At 40.2% G+C, this 23859-nt stretch overlaps 1 protein-coding gene across 1 annotated transcript; it reads right to left on the reverse strand.

Moving 5' to 3' along the window:
• Positions 1-7755: 7755 nt before the first annotated feature.
• ZNF202 (zinc finger protein 202) lies at positions 7756-18880 on the reverse strand. The gene is made up of 6 exons (XM_044666414.1): positions 18479-18880; positions 17572-17779; positions 17083-17171; positions 11887-12016; positions 11102-11224; positions 7756-10726 (listed from the first exon to the last, which is right to left on the reverse strand). Exons 1-6 carry the CDS (start codon positions 18878-18880, stop codon positions 9672-9674), a joined length of 2007 nt encoding a protein of 668 aa, XP_044522349.1. The 3' UTR covers positions 7756-9671.
• Between the last annotated feature and the right edge of the window lie 4979 nt (positions 18881-23859).

Raw genomic sequence — 23859 nt, forward strand, 5'->3', positions numbered from 1 at the left:
CAAACTTCAGAGCCAGGATTCAAACTAAGATCTTCTGACTCTTCATTGCTCTTGCCATAATACCTTTATATGTAGGGCAGTGTGAAGGAAACTTTTAGGGAAGAAATGGGGTTGGATGAGGGTAGAAGATTCATGAGATCCTCATAGTCTTCTGGGCTGGAGCTGAATAATCTTTTTCAACTCATTCTCACCCATCTCCTCAGTTGAATCTCACCTTGAACTCTATTGTTTTCCTTAGAGATCATTTGTTATGTCAACTGCCTGGAGCTGAGGCCCATCACCATAATGGATAACCATCGCTCTAACTGATGAGCTGCCAGACTGGCAGGGGGCACCCTAAGTAGGGGTAGAAAAGTGGACGAGAGTCTTGTGACCATCCTAGTCTGGCCAGCCACAGCCACCCTCTACACAGGCCAATTATGTTCTGACAGACCGAATGGCCGAGTTGAAGAGCATTTGCCATTGCCTGCGGCACAGAAGACCAGTGAGGGCACTCTCTTGAGGGTGGGATTGCTGGGATGGGTATGACTATGATACAGGTCTCGTGGCATATGAGTGAGAGTGCCAAGAGCCATTTTTGTGGTGATAGTGATTGTGAAATAAGAATACTGTAAAGGTAGCACTCGGTGTGAGATCAGGCCAGCAGAAGGAACCCAATTACCACCGGCATCATTCTCAGAAACATGCCATGAATCAGGGTGGAATACATGCTAGAGATCTTTCCTTTCCAGAGCCTGGGGTACAGGGATGTTCCACGTGAAATGCCTCATCTCCCATGAGCCTGAGCATGAGACTGTGAAACTGGCACAGAGTATGAGTTTAGTCCAGCCAAGGACACATGAACAGTGGTTATTTATTGACCCAACTAGTGGGATAGAATTCTCTGCTTTTTCCATCTGCTTCTTCCTATCCTGATCCCAGTATTTGGAGTGACAAGCTAATAACTTCAAGCAGACACTATGTTCTTCCTGGAGGATTGGTGTGTGTGTGTGTGTGTGTGTGTGTGTGTACACTCAATTAACTTTTTAATTTAATTTCAAACTAAAACCCTTACTTTCTGTCTTAGAATCAATGCTAGGTATTGTTTCTAAGGCAGAAGAGTGGTAAGGACTAGGCAATGGGGGTTAAGTGACTTGCCCAAGGTCACACAGCTAGGAAGTGTCTGAGGCCAGATTTGAACCCAGGACCTCCCATCTCTGGGCCTGGGTCTCAGTCCACTGAGTCACCAAGCTGCCCCCAATTAATTGTTTTTTTAACTGGCTGAAGGGAGCTACTTTTGTCTCCTGTCCCCTCCTCATCCCCATGTTTGTGTTCAGTCACCAAATGCTGAGATGAAAATCCTTTCATCCTGTTAACTTTTTCTTTACTCTCATCATTATCCTTTTTGTAGTCATTCCTCGAGTCCAAATACTCAATTCCCTATTCCATTGTGCCTTGTGGAGCCCCCATTCTCTTGCTGAACTAAACATCTATTAAATGCTGCCTATGAAGGACTTTTCTTAGTCCTCATCCTTGATATCTTTTGACACTCAACCACCACCTTCTTCTGTATACTCTTCCCTCCTCCTCAGTAGTACTGCTCTCTTGGTTCTCCTTTTATCTCTCTGTTCACTCTTTCTCAGTCTTCTTTACTGGATCATCTTATTTTCCTGCTATTACCTTTGTGTGGGTCTAGGACTTTCTGTCTCTCTTTGGCTTTCCCTTTGTGCTTTTCTCCTTGGCAATCATTAGCTTTCATGAATTAAATGTATATGTCTGTGTAGATGCTTCCCACATCTAAATATTCAGTCTTGATCTCTAAACCTCAATCACCAATTGAATATATGTCTATCTGGATGTCTCATAACAAACCCAAAAAGTAAAAACAGAACCCCTTATTTCCTACCCCCAAGCCAACATCACCCCTCTTCCAAACTTCCCTATTTTGAATGGAATGCTTTCAAGTATACAAATTCATAGCCTGAGAGTTACTCTTCAACTATTCTTCCTCCCTAAACCTCCATATCTAACTAGTTGCCAGGTCTTGCTGTTACGACCTCCACATTATCACTAGGATCCTTCACTTCTTCAACCACCATTCTCGGCCAGATCTCATCAATTCTTCCTTGGACAACTATAAAGGCTTCCTAATTAGTTTTGTTGCTTCCATTTTCTTCTCTCTCCAATCCATTTTTCAGTTACCAAATTAGCATTCTTAAGAATAGGTCTGACCATATCATTCCCTGGATCAGGAATCTTCAGTGGAGAAGAGTAATATATAATCTTTTCAGCCTGACCTTTAAAACTCTCCACAATTTGGCTCCTGTCTATACTCTCACAATTATTTCAGGTCATTTTCCTTCATACCCCATTCCAGCTGAACCGATCTGGTTGTTTCCCAAATTTAATAGTCCACCTTCTGCCTCTGAACCTTTGTCTAGGTTGTCTCATCTTCTCCAGAACTCTTAGCTTTTTTCAAGGCCCAGTTTAGGCAGCATATCCTGCAGAAAGCTGTTTTTAGTAACCAGTGCTTAGCATATAGTAAGGGCTTAAGTGTGTTGAATTGATCAAATAGTCAATAAAGTGATGACTGTGGAAGCCAACAATTATGAGGATCTTCAGAGGTCTAGATTTGACAGAGGGCAAACTGAAGATCAGGAGGAGGAAGTCACACTGTGGTTATGTCTTAGTGTCTTTCCACAAGGAGTCATTTTAGGATTCTGGAGTCAGTGATGTAAGACCCTGACAGATGTGGTGTATCTGAAAGGCAGTTCTGTCACAAAGAGAGAGATAGGAGTGTGTGTGTGTGTGTGTGTGTGTGTGTGTGTGTGTACACAACTTTACCTTTTTCCTATTCTGAATTAGTAAATAATGAGCTTCACATGTTTTTAAGTGACTTGCCTTCTTAAATGCTTACTGTTTCAAATAGCCAATCCTAAAAATGAGTTAGGAATTCAAATGTTCAATGATACCAACATTTTTCCCATATCTCTACCTTGATTATCAATTATCTATCCAGCATGTCTACTTGGGTTTCCCTGCCTATAGCTGACACTAAAGAATTCAATTCAGCTTGTCAGAATGGAACTTCCTTTTCCCATCTTCCCTGTTTTGAACTCAAATGGGCTTCCCCTTGAGATTTCCTCTTTCTACTCTACTCCATCACAGGGCCAGGAGAAAGGTTTGACAAATTCCTCTGTTGCTGGTCTTAGGCCGCTTCCATTTTTTGAAGGGCATGGAATGCTACCTTCTTTTGGTCACTTGTGTGACCTTCAACTGACCATTAGGCAATTTTTCCAACTTTCTTGAAGACTTCAGCATCTAGCTTTCACCTTATTTGACAGAAGGAAAAGAAGGAGTTAATCTAAAGAGACTGATAGAAAACAGGGACTTGCCATCGCACAGTGGCCTTGAAAATGTACAGAAGGTGAAAGCAAGGGCAGTTAACAGAGGACAAAAAAAGTGTGACATGGTTCTATAAAGTTAGGTTGCCAGGGAAAGTTGAGTGCCATGAGGGTTGCCCCACTTTCTTTATTCTCTTATTGGGAAGAAAAGAAGAACCATTAGAGGAATAAGATCCCTGCTTGGCATGGCTAGAGCTTCAACAAGCACCAATGGGGCAAAAGTACAGTTGTCAGGGGCAGCTGGGTGGCTCAGGCCCAGAGATGGGAGGTCCTGGGTACAAATGTGGCCTCAGACCCTTCCTAGCTGTGTGACCCTGGGCAAGTCACAACCTCCATTGCCCATCCTTACCACTCTTCTGCCTTGGAATTAATACTTAGAATTGATTCCAAGACAGAAGGTAAAAAATGGGAAAAGTGCTACAGGGTGGGAAAAGGGTGAATTTTCCATTTCCAAAAAGAGGGACTAGAATGCGCCACTTAGAACAGTGAATTTGACTTCAATATCTAGAAAAAATCTATAATGGATTCTTAAAGATGGTTAACAAGCATTTAGAAAGGAAAGTAGTGATTACAATGAGCCAACGTGGAGTCATCAAGAATAGTTTGTCAGACAAATCACATTTCCTTTGACAGGGTGACTATAGAAGTAGTTGAAGGGAATCCTAGAGTTTTGATTTATAAACATTTGATAAAGCATCCAAGCTATTTTTATAAAGATGGAGAGATGTGGATTAGATGATACATTTAGATGGCTAGATTCCATGTTTCAGTGTTTACGTATCAGGCCTCAAATGGAGTATCCCAGAGATGTGATTAAAAAAATAATTTTTTTATCAAATTAGATAATTGCATAGATAGTAGGCCCATAAAGCTGCTGAGGAAAGGAGGAGATGATAGTCAGGATCCCAAAAGATTTTGATAGGCTAGTTTGGGTTCAATATAATAAAATTCAATAGGGAGAAGTTAAGTCTTAAGCTTAGATTAAAAAAAAATCATCATAAAAATGGGTGAGGGAAATGTGGTTTGAAAGCAGTTTAAAAAGATATGGGTTTTAGCAGTTTTCAAACTCACTATGCATCAGCCATGTGATATGATAGCCAAAAAAGCCAATTCCATTTTGGACTGAATTGAGCGGCAGTTTCTTGGCAGAGATTTATATAGTTCCTTAGAATTCTGCCCTTATCTGCCCTCATTCAGTGCACTTCTGGAAGCCACGGTTTAAAAAGATCATTGTTAACCTGATGAGCACCGAAGTGGGCAGCCAGGATATGCTACCATGCTGCATGTGGATCAGTTGAAGGAAATGCAGATATTTAGCTTGCAGAAGACTCAGGAGAACATGATGTCTTCCAGTTTCTGAAGTCATTAGAAAGGGGAATTTTACTTCTTTATTTTGATCCCAGAGGACAGAATTAGGAAAAAAAGGGGGTGGAGGTTGCCAAGAATTGACTTTAGCATTGATGTCAGAATCAGAACTATCTCAAGGTGAAATGGATTACGACGAGAATTAAGTGATTCCCAATTGGGTGGTAGTGGTGGCGATAAAAGTTCTTTAAACAGAGACTGAATTATCACTTGTCAACTCTGTTATACTGAGGATTTTTTGCATATATGCTTAAAATAGCTGAAGTCCCTTCCAACAAATTCACTGATTCATAACCTCCAATCCTTCCTCATCCTGTTGCTATCCTTATGATCTTAAGTACTCATTTTGACAGGCCTTCTAACTTCCTGACCACACAATTTCTCAAACCTTTCACTTCACTCCCCTCCTTCACCCACCTAGTCATACACAACACACTTTGCATTTCATCATCTAGAAATATAAAACTTCCAAGAGCCTCAATTTTGAAATTCTATTGCTGTTATTACCCACCTTTCCACCTCTCCCACTCACATTCATCCTTGTGACTTCTTGTACTATAAACTACAAAATCTTATGCATTCCTCTCTTCCCCACCAGCTTCATCCACCCTCTATCAAGTCTTCATACCACGGTCTAATGAGCTATTGCTCAAGTCACTGTTCCTTTAGCTTTCCACTAATTTTCAATCTGTTAATAGTGTTTATTATTCCCAGATAACCTCTGAAAGCTGATTTCTCCACTTCTTCACCTAAGGTTTTGACTTATCATTGAAATAAAGGATATGCAATATTTTACTAAAAACTTATGGTGTGGGGCAGCTGGGTAGCTCAGTGGATTGAGAGCCAGACCTAGGAGGTCCTAGGTTCAAATCTGGCCTCAGGCACTTCCCAGCTTTGTGACCCTGGGCAAGTCACTTGACCCCCATTGCCTACCCTTACCACTCTTCTGCCTTGGAGCCAATATATAGTATGGACTCCAAGACAGAAGGTAAGAGTTTAAAAAAAAAAAAAACTTATATAAGTCTATCATCAGCTAGGCCCTCACAATTGCATGACAATTCTTGACTTTCATATGCTCTAATCACAAATCTAATAATGCCTTATCCTTTGTACTTTTTTCAAAACTACTTAGCCTCCAACTTCACTGAGAAAATTAAGGATATTAGATAGGACATCTAAATTCTTTGCACTTCTCATGCATTACAAAAATTTGAAGATGTGCCAAAGCCCTTTACAAGACTGTAAGGTCTGATGACAGTGACTATGTATACTCTTTAACTTTTTTATCATCTCTAGGTCCAATCACAGCACTCTACCTATAGCAGACACTTAAAAAATGCTTTGTGGAAGGATAAACCTTGTTCTGGTTTTCAAAAAAGGGGAGAGCATGTTATAATGATGGCCAAGAGAGCTCGCGGCATGAATCAATCTCTGAGCAAGTTCTACAAGAGAATCATTAAAAGGATGAAATAGAAGATTTGATCGCTAAGAACTAATGGTTAAAAACAAAAGGGAAAAGAACACTGATTATTGAGTCTGAAGATCTCAAAGTCAGTCACAAATTAGCTCACCCCTGATACTTACTACCTTTATCTTTGTGATTAGGAAACAAACCTTACCTTTTGTTCTTAGAATCTATACTGTCAATTCCAAGGCAGAAGAGTGGTAAAGGCTAAGCAAGACTTGCCCATAGTCACACAAACAGGAAGTGTCTGAGACCAAATGTGAACCCAGGACCACCCACCCCTGACTCTAGATCTGGCTATTCACTGAGCCACCTAGCTGTGTCCCGTACTTAACCACCCTAAATGTTTCTTTATCTGCAAAAAAAGGGAAGATAGCTTTGGAAATCATTTTCAGCTCTTGATCTATGATGATGAGATTATTCCTGAAGGCTCAATTAAAGATTATAGGTGTTTAGAGTTGAAAAGATTTAGGGGAGGGAGAATGGAGACATAAGGACAACATAGCTGTTCTAAGAGTCTGAAGGGCTGTCATCAAAAAGAAAGGCTGGACTTATTCTTACTCCAGAAAGCAGAATTAGGAACAATGCAGAGAAGTTGACAAGATTTGTTATATATAAGAAAAAGTTTCCTAAAAGTTATCCCAAAGTGGAAAGGGTTGCCCCCTGAGCTAGTGGGTCCTCTCTCATTAGAGGGCTTTAAACAAAGGGCAGATGACCAGATGCCATGTGTCATAGAGGGTTTGCTTGCTCAGTTATAGATGGGTCTAGATGGCGTAAAATCCTTTCAAAACTTTAAATTCTGAGTATCAGGAATGTCATTCCACACTCGGCTCATTTTCTTTTTTGATAGTTACTAAGATCAGGAGCTGAGCAGCATGCTATAGACATAGAAGAATATTTGGCAATATCATTCATGCTACCCTGGGAGGCTGAATACCCACTTAAGATATACCCTGTTAGAAAAAAAAAACATTGGATTAAGTGATGTTTGAAGTTTTTTGTAGTTCTGATTTCATGGTCCAATTTTTCATTTTTTGTTCAAGTTATTACTTTTCACTCTATTTTTTATGCTGAAAATGTCCTTAATTTTGTTTGTGGCTTGTTGCTTTAACTGGTTGTAATACCCTTTAGTGTTTTGTTTTGTTTTTTTTTTGACCCCATAGGCTGGCTTTTTAGTGGAGATATACTTTTGCCTCATGAGCCTTCCTCAAGGCTCAAATTACAACAAATTCTCCCCACCTTGTCCCAGAGACACTACCACCACCAAATACCAGGGGCTATAGGATGACAACAGCAAGAAACTTAACTCCTATTAGCTCTGTGGCTATTATGAAAGCTCTAGGATCTTAATGTCACTGTCTTGGCTTTGGACAGGTCACTTCAATTCTCTGGGCCTCAGTTTCTTCATATGGGAAATGCTAATATTGGAGTTGGTGATCTATAAAGCCCTTTTCCAGCTCTAAATTTCTAATTTCATGAAACAGGCTTAGAAAATTTTTATTTCCTCCAGTCACATCTTAGAAAAGTTTTGCCAGTGATTTCTTCAGAAATTTTTATTATTGGTACAGTACAGAATTCAAGGATTTCTTCATTCCCAGGGATCTCTAGAATGTATCTCCTGTGAATGGGGAAAGAGCATCCTTCTGTACATGGCCATCTTCCTGAAAGCCCTCTCTCCCCAAAGGGTTGGGATTGTACCTTGCTCACTTAAAAGTTCCTTTACAGCTAGCTTACATTTAAGACACTTCTATTCCGGGACCTATGAATGAGCCATGCCAGTATTCAAAAGAAAATTGACAAGTCCTGGGAATCTCAGAAAGTTCAAGAAGTCACATGACAGGGGCTTGAGAGATGAATGGAAGTCCCTTTATGAGGAGGGAGCAAGTATATAGGTGTTTCAAAGGATGGAGAGGCTGATATTAGCAACCCATTTTATCACCTCTAGGGCAGAAAGGTCTATCAGTAGCACAGGTGGCACAGGACAGCAGAGTAAACCAGGCATTGAATAGAGGGTCTTCTCCCCCCTCATGCTTTCATGCCCAGACTTTGTGTTCCAATTTTAGGAAAAAAGTTCCTCCTGTCTCTACCATACCCACATTAGATTAGGTTGGGTCTATGAGTTACCGTGGCAACTAGCCTTGTTTCCATAGTAACCACCATCCCGCAACAAGGGTTCCTGGGAGCACTGAGACTGCTATTGTTTTCTCACTAACATGAGAATGGAGTTAACACAAAATAAAGAGGAAAAAAAGAACTCACAAATGCATTAAAATCAACCACTCCTAAAATGATCTCCTAGTTTCCAGGTACTGGCTAAAGATGTTGAAGAAATGTGAGAATGTCTGAATTTTTTTCCTGAAATTATATAGTATAGTATGTAAAAACTGATGGGAACAAGGTGTTGGTAGAGAACCTCACCCCAAGTTGCTTTGTATGGACTCCTCAGAAAGGCTAGGGCTTTTTCTTAATCATTTTGTGAGTTTACGTTTAGTTCTTCACTTGGTAGATGCGAACTACTCTGAACTCTGTGAACCCTGACATTCCAGTTAAGATAACTCTAGTACCATGGTGCCTTTCTAAACTATTACTACTCTTAAACTCCCATAAAATCTAAAAGGGAGGAGGGGGGAAAGGATGGGAAGTTACAAATTTTATTTTGAATCCTAATTGTTTTACTTATTCCCCTACCTCACCTTGAGTAGTAGAAGTATTTCCTGGGACATAACCAGAAGAATCTGATGGAAAAGGAAGGCAGCTGAGAGTGTGAATGGATGGCAACAGAGTGAGAACTTGAGGGAAAAGAAAGGTCATCTTTGAAGAGACCTCCTTCTCAGCTCCATCTCAGCACTGCTTACCATCTTGGCAACTGGGAAGGGAGAAGCCACAAAGGGCTTCAAATAATAAGCCTTGAGGGTCTGTTTGGTAAGAACAGAATTCTCTGCCATTCTACCCTGTACCATCAAAGGAAAGTGCATTGACAATGTTCTCCGCTTTGAGATGTGGCAAGTGAATTACAGAAAAGGACATGGGATCTATCTGTTCAAGGTCATTCAGTGAATCTGTGACAAAGTCAAAGGGCCCTACATCTCCTGTCTGTCAGGGCTGTCTGCTGCCACACAGAGGCCCAGCAAGCCTGTGGCTCATTTTATGTCACTTGTTACTCAAGGAAGCCAAGATATATTTAGAGACACCACAGCCTCTCCTGGGAAGGTGTCTTAACCACATCTCCTTAGTGCTCTCTCACTCTCCTAACTTATCCCCAAAAAAAAAATATATATCCCCATCTCAATGAAGAAGCCCTACTGGGGCAGAAGAGTAGAAAAAATGTTCCCCCAAAGGCAACAAAGACAATTGAGAGGATGTGCACAATAACACAAAGAGAGGCAAGGCAAGATCTGGGCTGCTCATTGAGCCTCCTTGCAAGAAGCCCAAGTTTCAAGATGACAGAAAGGCTTTTTTCACAGCCCATCCTCAGCTTGGGAGTCTTTTCTGAATTCGGCTTTCTCTGTACTTGGGTCCTGTAAGAGAGTCTTTTCTGAGTGGGTCCTCTGATGCCTGATCAAGTGGTATCCTCTCCCAAAGCTTTTTCCACAGGTGGGGCATGTGTATGGCTTCTCGCCAGTGTGTGTTCTCTGATGCCTGACAAGATGGTCTCTCCGACTGAAACTTTTCCCACACTCACTGCACCTGCAGGATCGTACCGATGCGTGTCCTCGAAGGTGCTTGGCAAATGCTGCACTGTGGTTGAAGCCCCTCCCACACTCATTACAGAGGAAGAGCTCCTCAGATGAATGGGTTTTCCGGTGAGCCAGATACCGCCTATGGTCCGTGAAGTCCTCCCCGCACTCACCACACAAATAGGGTTTACCTCCCAGGTGAATTCTTTGGTGTGTTGTGAGGACAGACTTCTGGCTAAAACTCTTCCCACAAATGCTACAGAAGAAGGGTTTCTCTCCTGTATGTGTTCTACGATGTCTGACAAGGTCAGAGGTCCAGCGAAAGTGTTTTCCACATGTTTCACATCTGTAAGGTTTCTCAGTTTGTGGGATTATCTCATGTTGCAGTGACTGAGAGATTTCATCAAATCTGTCCCTGCTGTGAGGAAACATAAATGGTCCTTGCAATTTGTGGATCTTCTGATGCCTGACAAGGTGGGAGCTCCGAGTATAACTTTTCCCACAATCAGAACATTTATAAGGCTTCTCTCCTGTATGGGTTCTGAGATGCCTAATAAGGTGGGAGTTGCAACTGAAGGTTTTTCTACACACAGGACATTCATGAGGTCTCCCTAATAGTGGATGGAATTGTAGATTCTCTTGAAGGCTCGTGAAATTATGCGCTGGAGAAAAACTTGTACTCATTCTTCTTTCACTAGGACTACTAGGCTCATCTTCAAAGAGTAGTTCCAAATCAATATTTTGAGGAATTTCTGGACTTCCCAAAATAGTTCTCTGTAGATCCTCAATATTGATTTCTTCTTGTTCAAGAAATTCCTCATCTTCACTCCTATCTCCTATGAAGATAAATGACAAGAGAAAACAGAGAATCAGACACAGTGAGTAATGTTTTCCTCACAATGGGGGAAAAGACAAAATACACACTGGAGGGAAGGATCACAGGAGTCAGGACATATTCTGTATCCCTGAGAAGGCTAGAAATTGGGGAGAGACCTATTGACAGGAGGGGAGATAAGGAAGAATGTTACCTTATGACCAAGCTCCATAAGGAAAGGTTAGGAAGAGTAGGGTTCCTTCTTTGAGTATAGACTCAGCCACAGACATCAATAGCACTACTATTTCAAATGAACACTGAGGGAAAGCTGCCCTGGAATGGGAAAACACTGAGGTGGCTCCTAGAGGGCCACTGAGGATAAGATCTTGTTCCTTACCTGTGTACGTAAAACTCAGGATCTCTGTTTCTTCAGGATCTTGGGGATATTCCAAATCTGGGACCCAAGATTCTTCCTCCTCTTCAACCCGGGAGATTTCCTCTAGTCTGGGGATTGGAAATGCTAGTCAAGGGAAGGAAATAAGAATATTGTGAAGGTTCAATATGTTCAATACTGCATTCAGTAGACAGCCAAGATTTAGAAGTTGTTGACAAATTAGCTACGCTAACATTTGGGTACTAAATCCTTAGTCCCTCTAGCTTGATATTCACATGTATGTATTGTGTATCTTTTGTCTGATTTATTCAATTCTCCAATCCAATCACAAATCACTTCTGAGAGTGCTTTCCTTTCTCAGTGACAAGTAACTTCTCCAGATTTCACTGCATCTATTGCCAAGTTCATAGGATAAATGTGAAAGTCAATACTACTTTGCTCTCATCCCATTTCTCCTCTTCTCCTTCTGATGATCATTTTCACACCTCAAACTTTCTCTTTCACTCTTTATATTACGCTTTCCTACAGCCCAAGAGGCTCCTGATCTCTGTTCTAGCCACTTCCTACTCAATTGTGGGGTTGGAGATTTCAGACCTAGGGATCAAAGAGCTGGAGTTCAGATTTTGGTTCTACTATTTACTACCTGTTTAACTCTGAGCAAGTCAGCCTTTTTGGGCCTAAATTTCTCCACTGTAAAAGGAAGATGAGACTAGATGAAGTTACAGAACACAGAACTATATGGATTAGAAATGCCTTGAAATCCACTCCCAGGGGAAATGTGTCCTTACTTAGGGAGACTACAATTCCACAATCTTCCTGCAAGACATATTCTCCATAAAATTCTTTTTGAGTTGGATCCAGGTCACCCCACTGCTCCTGGGAGAAGGACAGAGTCACGTCCTTGAAAGTTGCAAGTCCCTGAAACAAGAAGAAATTTCATTCAATACCTGATGCTTCAGGAACAAGCCCACATTTTGGTTCTGAAATGAGAGGCAGTGGCAACTACTCTGAAGGCAGGTTCCTGGGGAAGAAGAATGGAATCTTGCTCCATTTCAACTGATCTGCTCAAAACAGGAGTTGGCAAATTTGTAATTGCCATAATTAGTTCAAAGGGTAAAAGAAGCAAACATGATAGATTTGCTATCCTGGAACTAATTCTGACCAAAAGGAGGCATTGGTTTCTAAAGTAGAAATGATAGGGATATTATTTCTGGGTAAGAGATCTTGATCTTGGAATTTGTGAGAAGAAAAATCCAGGCATAGTCAGATACACATTCTAGATTTTGGAATAGTGAACTTTAAGGAATTCAGAGGAAGAACAGGTAGGACTTCATGGCCTAAAATTTACAGGTGAAGTCAAAGAAGGATAGGAAGCTACGAGATCATTGGACTATAGATTTAAAGCCAGAAAGGAACTCAGAGGACATTTAGTCCAACTGCTTCATTTTATAAATGGGGAAAATGAGGATCAGGAAGGATAAATGACTTGCCCAAGGTTACACAGGTAGTAAACATCAGAAAATAAAATTCAAACCCATGTCCTCGGACTCCAGAGCCAGTGCTCTTTTGGTTATATCATGATACCTCCTAAGTTCTCAATAAAGTAATTTTAATGATGCAAAGAGTTTATGATGAAGAAGGAGAGAGGGAACTGTTTAAAGATGATGAAGTAGATGAATAAGAGAACTCACTTAATTTTTAAAAAACCAGATACACAATAAAATAAAGGAAAATCATCAAGGATAAGAATAAAAGAATAGAACAGGGCAGTAAAAATGTGAAGAATGGCAAGCTTTGGACAAATATTCCTCAGGATGCATAAGGGGTTTAGACAACAGAGAGAAGGCAGAACTCTTCTTACTTTGATGGTTTTCAGTGCCAAGGAGAATGGCATTAGGATCATATAATAGTAGGTCAGACCTAAAAGGTTAACAAAGAGTTGAAACCTAATGTAAAGAAATAAATAAGAGACAATCTAGTTGCTTTTCATTAATTCCAAGGCATCAAGGCCAGGAAAATGACATTATGTCATAAGAATCGGCATATAGGTGATGGTTAGTAACCTTTCAAAGATTAATCAGAATGGGAGAGGTGTCATAACACTGGAGTAGAGTATTATTCATTTTTGAAACAGGAAAAACAATGGAACAGTCAGTCTATATGCCAGCCAACTTGACTCTTAATTTCTGGCAAAATTATAGGATACATCATTAAAAAGATTGTGAGCATTAGAAAATAATCATCATGAAAAGCCAGTATAGCTTCATCTGAAACAGGTCATGACAGATTAACTCTTAATTTTATTATTAATTTTAATTAAAGCAGCTTTAATTAATTAAAACAATTAGTTTTCTTTTTAATGGTAAGTAGATAAGGGGAATGCCAGAGGCATTAACAAATATTTTGCTGAAATTTAGGAATAGTGGCTTGCTCCTTCCATTCTTATGGATGAGTTAGAGGACATATGGGAGAGATAATAGCACAGATAGGCTTAGGCCCAAAGAGTAGTGATTAAGATTAACTTGGAAGGAGTTTCTAATGGTATGTCACAGAGATTAGTTCTTAGACTGGAGTTGTTCAACACAGATAAAATGTTTATCATCTCTGTAAATGACACAAATGTGGGCTAGCAAACACATTGAATAACAGATTCAAACTTCAAAAAGACCTGACCAAGCTAGAATGATGAACTAAATCTAGTAAAATAAAATTGATATGTATGAATAAATGCAAAGTCCTATGGAAAGGTTAAAAAAGCATAGGATGGTAAAAGGGAAGGCTGGATTGAGTCTTGACAAATATCTGGGGTTGAGAGGACAAGAGGATAACATGACATGATAGCCAAAAATGCTAACAGTTTTAGGCTACAGAAAAAAAAAAAGTATAAGGTTCTTAGCCTGGGAGTTGATTGTCCTATTGTTGTATTCTATCCTTTTTTGTACCAATTTGGAGTACTACATTTATTTCACTGAGAATGACAAACTGAATCATATCCAGAAGATGAACATGCCAATGAAATGACTTGTAACAAGGCCATACAAGAATAGGAAGTTTGTTGGTCTAAAAAATGGAACACTTGGATGGTATATGAATGCTATCTTCAAACATTTGATAGGATGTCAAGTGGAAGCAGGGTTGGAGTTTCTTGCTGGGCCCTACTGAGCAGTCTAAGGAGCAATTTCAAAGGAAGATTTTGGCTGAGTCCAAGAAAACACTTTCTAACATTTCGAGCTCTCCAAAGTGGAACAGGTAGTTCAGGAAATGGTGACATTCCCTTTAGTGCAATTCTTGAAGAAGCTTTTGGTCAGGAATGTTACAGAAGGGAATGCTATTCCATCTGACCTCTAAACTTCTTTCTAACTCAAGAGTTTCTCCTTTATGGAATACTTTTTCCAATTTCCCCATTCAAAACCAATTCATGTTTCTCTCCCTCTTTTTAATCACACCTTGGATGGAAACATAACTCAAGGTAAAGGTATTGTAAAAAACCCACTCCACACATGAAGTTTACAATCATTTGTTATTATTTTCATTTGTTCAAAAACAGACACTTAAAAATGCCTACTGTGTACAAATATGGAGTTAAGAGCTGAAGAGATACCTATTATCCCCATTCTTAAACTGCTAACAATTTCATACAAAGAGAAGACAGATATATATATATATATATATGTATATATATATATAAACTATAATGTAAAAAAGACATGCATAAAAGGAATAAAAAATGTTATGAAAATTCTGAGACAAAGTACATTAGGATGGGAATGTTATTGAAGGAATGGAAGAAATTGTGAGGATGACATTTGGGTTAAGCCTTGACTGATAGATGGATGAATTCCAAGTACAGAGAAGGATAGGGAAGGGGTATATTCCAGGAATAGGGGAAGCAAAAGTACAGCAGGAGCTGAGAGCAGAATATGTACAAGGGAATATGCTTTGTCCATACTGTTATTCTTATGTATTTTATTTCAGTACCCACAAAAACGAAATAGAAGCTCTCCTTAAGCAGAAACTGTATTTCCCATTTCTTGTTTAACAACCCCTATGCCTTGGGGTCAGAATNAGATATATATATATATATATATATATATATATATAAACTATAATGTAAAAAAGACATGCATAAAAGGAATAAAAAATGTTATGAAAATTCTGAGACAAAGTACATTAGGATGGGAATGTTATTGAAGGAATGGAAGAAATTGTGAGGATGACATTTGGGTTAAGCCTTGACTGATAGATGGATGAATTCCAAGTACAGAGAAGGATAGGGAAGGGGTATATTCCAGGAATAGGGGAAGCAAAAGTACAGCAGGAGCTGAGAGCAGAATATGTACAAGGGAATATGCTTTGTCCATACTGTTATTCTTATGTATTTTATTTCAGTACCCACAAAAACGAAATAGAAGCTCTCCTTAAGCAGAAACTGTATTTCCCATTTCTTGTTTAACAACCCCTATGCCTTGGGGTCAGAATATTGTATAAATGTTACAGAATGACCAGTGTGAGCAGTTCAGTGGGAAACCAAGGAATTGCCTAATTTTGGAATAACTTCATTTGGTCCAATTCCAATAGTGGTACAGAAAACCTCCTACTTCTTTCATATGACCCAAACATTCTTAAAAATCTATTTCTACAATAATTCTATAATCTAATTCTACACTGCAGTTTTCTGTATGTTAAAAATGTATGTTTAAACTAAGTCAAATTTACAAAAAATCAAGCCATTCCTCAATTGACAAATGGTCAAGGGACATGAATAGGCAGTTTTCAGATGAAGAAATCAAAACTATCAATAATCACATGAAAAAGTGTTCTAAATCCCTCCTGATTAGAGAAATGCAAATCAAAACAACTCTAAGGTACCACTTCACACCTAGCAAAATGGTCAATATGGCATCAAAGGAAAGTGATAAATGTTGGAGGGGATGTAGCAAAATTGGGACACTAACACACTGCCAGTGGAGTTGTAAATTGATCTAACTATTCTGGAAGGCAATTTGAACTATGCCCAAAGGGCTTTAGAAGACTGCCTGCCCGTTGATCCAGCCTTAGCACTGCTGGGTTTTATCCCCCAAAGAGATTATGAGGAAAAATACTTGCACAAAAAAATTTATAGCTGTGCTCTTTATGGTGGCAAAAAACAGGAAAATGAGGGGATGTCCTTCGATTGGGGAATGGCTGAACAAATTGTGGTATATGCTGGTGATGAAATACTACTGTGCTGAAATGAATGATGAACTCCAGGAATTCCATGTGAACTGGAAAGATCTCCAGGAATTGATGCAAAGCAAAAAGAGCAGAACCAAGAGAACATTGTACACAGAGACGGATACACTGTGGCACAATCGATTGTAATAGACTTTTCTAATAGCAGCAATGCAATGATCCAGGACAATCCAGAGGAACTTAGGAGAAAGAATGCTATCCACATCCAGAGAAAGAACTGTGGGAACAGAAATGCAGAAGAAAAACATATGATTGATCACATGGTTCCATGGGGATATGATTGGGGTTTCGACTTTAAAAGATCACTCTATTGCAAATATGAATAACATGGAAATAGGTTTTGAACAATAATACGAGTATAACTCAGTGGAATTGCCTGTCAGCTCCGGGAGGGGGAAAGAAATCGAGGTGGGGGAAGGGGAGGCAATCATGAATAATGTAACCATGAAAAAGCACCCTAAACAAATAAATAAATAAATGTATATTTATCAGTTTGCTCCTGTCCTCTTCAAACTTTGGTAGGAAAAAAAATGGTTTTAAAGGCCTAGAAATGCAAGACTACTCTAATTCATTTCCCATCTCTTTTCAGAAAAGGTCAAGCAGGAAGTTTTACAACTCACCCAACTTTTGTGTGTGTGTGTGTGTGTAAGGTATGATCTAGCTGGGGCATAATTCAAATTTACAGACACCATTAGGACTAAGTAAGTACTAATCCAGTAGCACTGCACTTGGGGGTGGACATCACAGCTCACCTGGGATATAGCTGTAAGGAGGTTAACCATCTCCTGGTCTCCACCACTTCTTTCCTCAGGGAGAACATGGTCTTGGGGGACAGGAAGCTCTGAGGATAAGAAGGAGTCAGAACCAAGAAGGGTTAGATCTGTGCTACAGTTCTCCCCACCTACTCAGGGCAGATCTCCCTCCTCCTCACCATTTGGGATAAAAGAATACTCCCACTACACTTGTGGAATTTAAGAAGCACTGCATTAAGAAAAGCTCAAGTCATTTGCCTCTACCCCGCCACTTAACACTAACACGTAGACGCACGCTCCCAGGGAATACCAAGAACATTTGTATCATCTACGGTCTGCAGGGAATCCAACTGAGATTATGCCTTCTTCCATCTCTTGAAATCTAAGGATCAACCCCCCCATCCCAGCCTGCACAAGCTCCTGGTGCTACATAAACACTCCTTTCTTCCCTCCCTACTGCTGTGGTCCCCTCACTATCAGGCTCCCCACCGCTCTCCTGGAGGGGCTGGGGTTCCTCTTCATGGCAGGGGCTCTGCTCTTCAACACTCAGATCTGGGCTCTGTGGCCCTTCCTCATGCGACTCCTCCAGGGACAGGGAATGCACAGGCTCCGGCTGTTCGATCGGTGACTCCGAGTCTGCTCCCAGATTTGATGTCTCCTCTGAGAGGACTTCCTGGCCATGCACATGGACCGTCACCTGGGAACAATCCCCATCTCCTGTCACCACAGGGACCAGAGGAAATTCTTGGGGCAATCAGAGCTTAACCTACAAGGAACTGCCTGCAGGAAAGCTACCCTAGGGACACAGAGACAGGAAAGGAGGAAGAGTCTCATTCCACTGGGGAGCAGCAAAAAGGCTACTGAGAGCAAGTCCTGGGCCAGGAGAGGCTCTGGACACTGCTGTGGAGCCACTTTTCCCCCCTCCCCCCTCATTTCCCTCTAGTCATTTAGGGTTATATGATTTCCCTCCTTCCCGTTTCTAGTCGCCCAAACTTTAGTCCTCTTGTGTTTGATTTCATACCTTACCAACCTGAAGAGAGGGGTTTTGTAACTGGGGATGTATGGGCACCCTTGAGGGAATCAGAACTCTCCCTCCCCAATAAATTGAGAATCAACATCTGATGAAGGGAAAGCCAAAGTCAGGAGCCATGGGCGGCAGGAGCCATCAAAAGTCCCAAAGCAATAAGGATGGTCAACTGGCAAATGTTTCAGACACTAAGCTCAACTAAAATTTTCTCACAGCCACCCACCATCTGCCCCAGGCCCAGCACCCAAGTTCTGACCAAGAGTAGAGTCAATAAACCTGAAAAAATGAAGCATGTGTCACCCCCAGAAACCAACCCACCACCAAGCTTTCCCCCTCCAAATCACACAGATCAGGACTCCCCCTCCTCACCCACCGCCTTGGTCTCCTGGGTTGTTTCTGCAAACCCTCCACCAGCGTCACTGCTTCTTCACCACTCTCTGGCCGCTGTCCCCGCACCCAGCTCTGCAGTTCCCCAGGCAGAACAGTCAGAAATTGTTCCAGCACCAGCAAATCCAAGATCTGTTCTTTTGTCCTCCTTTCTGGCCGCAGCCACTGATGGCAAAGCTCTCGGAGTCTGCTCAGGGCCTCCCGGGGCCCTGATGCTTCCTGGTAGCGAAATCTCCGGAAATTTTGATGTGAGGTCTCAAGCACAGCATCATCCTTTTGTAGGACTGGGTCTTGCCTCCAAGTGGAATCGTCTTCCAGCTTCACCAGAAATATTCCTTCCTCTTCCCAAAGATCTTGGTCCTCTGGCTCTAGCACTGTAGCCATTATCTGGCTTTGGAGATAGCCTAATTTCAGCTAGAGTTCACACTGCCATTTCTCAATCTGACTGGAAACCTGTAGAAGGGATTTCTCCCAAGGGAACTAGAGTAGAAAGAAACACACAATATCAGTAAGAAAGCATATGTAAAGAACCACAAATTTGGGGTCTAATCAGAACCATTAACTTTCAGTCTATGAGCCAATCTATTCCATTTTAATTTACCTTATCTTTGCAAATTTTATTTTATCCAGGAAGATGGCTTTTTATGTCAAATTCCTACCCCAAATGAAATCACTGTGTTGTTTACTTCATTTTTCAATGTCATAACTATGTCTCTAAAGAATTGAAAGGGAAATTAGGAAGGATTCCAAAGAAAGATCAGAGTAATTTACTGTTGAAGTGTGTGGCAATACAAGTTTGATTCTAAGGGTCCTAAACAAGTACTAAAGGGAGAGTATGGTCTAGAATGATCATGGAAAATCAGAGAAAGAAGTTGGTAAGAGCAACACTATGAACAAGGGCTGGGAGACTGGAATATTTACAAGGTACAGTAAGAAAGGTCTTCCTTACATATGTGACCACAAAATAAGTCACTCTTTCTCTTTAGGCCTCTGTTTCCCCAACTTTATAATGAGGGCATTAGATTAGATGATATCTAGATCCTTCCCAGCTTTAAAACTAGGATTCTGAGTTGGGGAGTATTAGGAGATCGAATTGAATAAATAGCACAGGGCCAACACTATGAATGGTTTTAGAAGAAAGGCAAAGTTCCATAACTTTTAACAGGAAGGAAATGATCCATTTACATTCAATACACTTATTAACATGTTAGTAATATATCATATTACTCTGGGAGGCAGATTGTGAAAGTGTGGAGGAGTCCAAAACATAGATGATGTACAGTGCTGCCTTCATCAGGCTTGGTTTAAACAGGGACTCAATCTGAAATCCATTAACTTATCTTTAAAAATATGATATGAACTGTATTTCAATATAATTGATTTCATTTGTAATCCTATATATTTTATTTAATTTGTTTAAAAAACATAATTCTGAAAAGGGGATCTCTAGGCTTTACCAGACAGCTCAAGGAGTCTGAGACACACAACGAAAGTTAAAATCTCTTGGTCCAAAAGATAAAAATACAGGTAACTATAATACACAATACTATACAATAAATGAACATGGTTATTGTGAGGATTGAATGGGATAATAATACATGTAAAGTGTTTTGTAAACTTTAAAGAGTTATATAAATATCATTATTAGAAAGACACAAACATAGGGGCAGAACCTATTTTACATTTTCATTTTGATTTTTTTAACCCTACAATCTAAAACTGTGGTTTGCACATAGCAGGTGATTGAAAAATGCCTGTTGGATTGGATTAGAATGTCATCATAGGGAAGATTTCATGAAAGGGGGTGACTTTGAACTGGGCTTTGGTGAGAGGATGCTACAAGCATGGGAAGAACAGACACACACAGGGGCAGAATATATTCAGTGGGACAAGGTGGGCAGATATGGAGAGGGGAGGGAAGAACTGACAGTTTCACTGAAGCATAGTGGATAGAGGGTATAATTTCAGTGAGGCTGGAAAGATGAGATAGGACCTGACTCTGAAAGACTTTGAATGTTTGGCTTCTAAGTGGCAAGAGGAAACTTTTGAACAGAAGACTGATAAGACTAGCCATATGCATTAAGAAGGTTCATTCTGGCAGGGATATGGGGGGAAAAAAGGATGGGTGGGAGTAGGGTGAGGGGGTTGAAAGACTTGCTGGCAAGCCACTCAGTGGTAATAAGGTCTTCCAACTGGAAGTGGGGAAAGAACAGATGAAAGAGATATGGCAGAAGTGGAATTGATAAGACTTGGTATTACTGGGTATCAGGTAAGAGAGAGGCACAGGTAGAAATAATCAAATTAAAAAGGCTAAATTTCAGTTTTGAATATGTAACATGGTACATACTCTCTTCTGTAAACTTAAACTTTTGATCATCCTCTCTTTAATTTTCAATTTCTTGATCCTTCCCAGTTGCCTATAAATATGTCCAGATTTCTCAATGCTTAAAAAAAGTTCACTTGACTTTACAATCCCCTTGTTAATATTCCTTTTCCTAATAATGGCTAATATTTATATAGTTATGCTAGTCACTGTGCTAAGCATCTTACAAATGTTATCTTACTTTAGCCTCACAATAACCCTGGAGGCAGGTTCTATTATTATAATCACCATTTTACAAATGAAGAAAATATGGCAAAAAGAGGTTAAGTGAAGTGACTTGTGCAGGGTCACAACATAGTTGGCCGATTAAAAGGTTGAATTTGACATCAGATCTTTCACATTTGGGGCCTAGTACTCCATCTATTGTCTCACCTTGCTGGCTATCTCTCCTCCCCTTCATAGTCACATTTCTAGATGAAGCTGCTGCTACTTGCCTCTTCTACTTCCATTCCTCCCATTTTGCTTTTGAACCCTTACAATTCAGCTCCCAATCCCTATACTTTCCTGAAACTGTTTTTTCTTTTCAAGATTACTGAAGTTCTCTTAATAGTCAAATCTAATAGCTTATTCTCAGTCCCATTGACTGCCACTTCCTCCAGAATATCCTTCTCCCTGAATTTCTATGACACAGTTCTAGATTTTTTTCCTCCTACCTTTCTGATTTCTTCACTGAAACCATCAACTATGTCCAATCCTTTATGATAGTGTGTATATACCCCAGGGCTCTATTTTAAGCCATGCTTTCTTCTGTAATTTTCTCTTGGAAATTTCCTCAGGATTCCCACAGACTCAATGACTATCACTGCAGAAAACTTCCAATTCTTTATCTCCAGTCCTCACATTTCTCCCATGTTCTGGTCTCCACATGGCCAACAGTGTGTTGGACATCTCTACCTGGTTATCTCATTTACAACATTTCCAAAACAGAATCTGTTATCATTTCTCTGAAGCCTAACCCTCTAAGAACCTTATTTCAGTTGTGATCATCACTACCATGCCAGAACCTTGGTTTGCATCCTGAAAGTCATCCAACTCTTCCACATCCCCCATATTCAATCAGGTACTAAGTCTTGTTGAAGTTCATCCTTCTCTTGGATCAATGCTCTTCCCTCTACTTACATGATCATCATCCTCATGATCTCTCACCAACATCCTAAATTAACCCAATTGCTTTTGGCTTTGAGGTTCTTTTTGATAAACCATCCTCCAATCGCCTTTGTCATTCCAGCTCCATGACCTGGCTCCCATCTATCTTTCTAGCCTGGTTTCTTTCCCATCCCCTCATGTACTCTATGTTCCCAGATAATAGTTTATGTAGTCTTTCACACCCCCTCCCTGTTTTGGTCTCTGTACTTTGGCAAAGGCTTGAAATGCTCTAGCTCTTTGCCTCTGCTTTTTGGAATTCTTACCTCCCTTCAAGGTTTGGTTCAAATGTCACATCTTCTACAAGGATTTAGGACTTGCCCAAAGACACAGAAAAAGAAACAATTTGAACTCAGATTCTGACTTCAAAATAAGTGTTCTTTCATGCACTGCACCATGAAGCTTCAATAGCAGGTGGTTAATATTCATGGAATCAAATTGAATCCAGGTTGGGGGATGTTCTATAAGTACTCAGGTGAATCAGGTATGGTGGTCAGAAGAGTGGTCAGAGTTGGACATAATCATAAGCACCACTGCTTAATAGTCACAGTTTAAACCAATGAAGAAAATAAGCCTACCTAAGCAGGGTTCTTAACCTGGGATTCATGAATTATTTTTGCCTTAACAATACTTTGATAACACATTACTATATAATTGCTTTCTTTTGTAAGCTTATTTATTTTATACATTTGAAATATTAGAGTCAGTAGACTGTCAAAGGTGACCACAAAAAAGGTTAAGATCTTCTACCCTAAAGAGAAGTGTCAAAGTCAGAGAGGCCCCCATTGAATGCCGATACAAAAATGAAGCCACATGCCATATTAAGAGTCATTTTAAAAGATGCGTGCCCTGTTACCTCTTCCTCCCATCCTGGCTCCACTCCAAATCACCCAAGAGGCAGAGGGAGGAGTTACAGCCAACTATAAAACAATAATATGACCTCATAAACGTGGAGGCTCAGGAGAGATTAAAGGGGATTTGGGGAGAACTAAGGACTTATGGGGGAAGAAGTCCAAGGTTCAAAATCTCCATTTAGACAAGATAGAAACTTGTAGGTTAGGAGCTGAGATTATTTGAGAGATCACTATTGACTGCTTTTTCAAAATATGTATTGTGTGAAAATGAAGAGCTATGGAGTAGTAGCTGAATTGGGTACAAATGGAGACTGAAGTACTGAAAAGTTACATAACATATCCAGACAATAAGGAGAGCAAGGATTCAAATCTAGCCTTGTGATTATGAAATCAGATTTCTTCTGATCAGAATGGATAGGTATTAGAAGATGGAAAGATAAAGGTTTGCCAACAGTCTGTTTTCTAGTGGCTGGCAATTAAATGTAATCAAATCTTTCCTCTGTCCTTAAAAGTCAGAAGTGAAATGTTAAAGGTTGGACTGGGATGGCGACAGGAAAAGCAGTGACACATGGACAGTTAGAGGACAAGCAGTTTGCTGAGCAGAGTGGAGTGCCAAGAACACTAGAACAGGATGCAAAAAATTATGCCTGGGGTGGAGTAGGGGCAAGAAGGGGAAGTACAAGTGACTGTAATATGTCCCATTTGACTCTAGAAAACTATCTAAAAATAATTTGGTTCAATATTCTGTGTTGAGATGAGAAGGGAATGATGATGTGATGAGAGGTACTTTCCTGCCCTAGGCCCCCAGTTCAGTCTCTATGTCTCTTTGCTAAAGGTGTAATGCATGTGATACAGAGGTGCTGATCCCTATCCCTCTGGGGAAGAAGTGATAAATAAAATGATGTGATATTAGTAAAAAGCACTTATATAACAACATTTGGTACATAGAAGGTACTATATAATAATTCCCTGTCTCTCTCCCT

Source organism: Gracilinanus agilis, chromosome 3 (genome assembly GCF_016433145.1).
Source record: "Gracilinanus agilis isolate LMUSP501 chromosome 3, AgileGrace, whole genome shotgun sequence".
Lineage (NCBI taxonomy): Eukaryota > Metazoa > Chordata > Mammalia > Didelphimorphia > Didelphidae > Gracilinanus > Gracilinanus agilis.

Coding starts and splice junctions, on each gene's coding strand:
- ZNF202 (XM_044666414.1), bottom strand. CDS start 18,880: ATGGCTACAGTGCTAGAGCCAGAGGACCAAGATCTTTGGGAAGAGGAA. Junction 17,172..17,571: donor CCAGCCCCTCCAGGAGAGCG/GTGGGGAGCCTG, acceptor TCTTATCCTCAG/AGCTTCCTGTCCCCCAAGAC. Junction 10,727..11,101: donor CCTGAGTTTTACGTACACAG/GTAAGGAACAAG, acceptor TTATCTTCATAG/GAGATAGGAGTGAAGATGAG.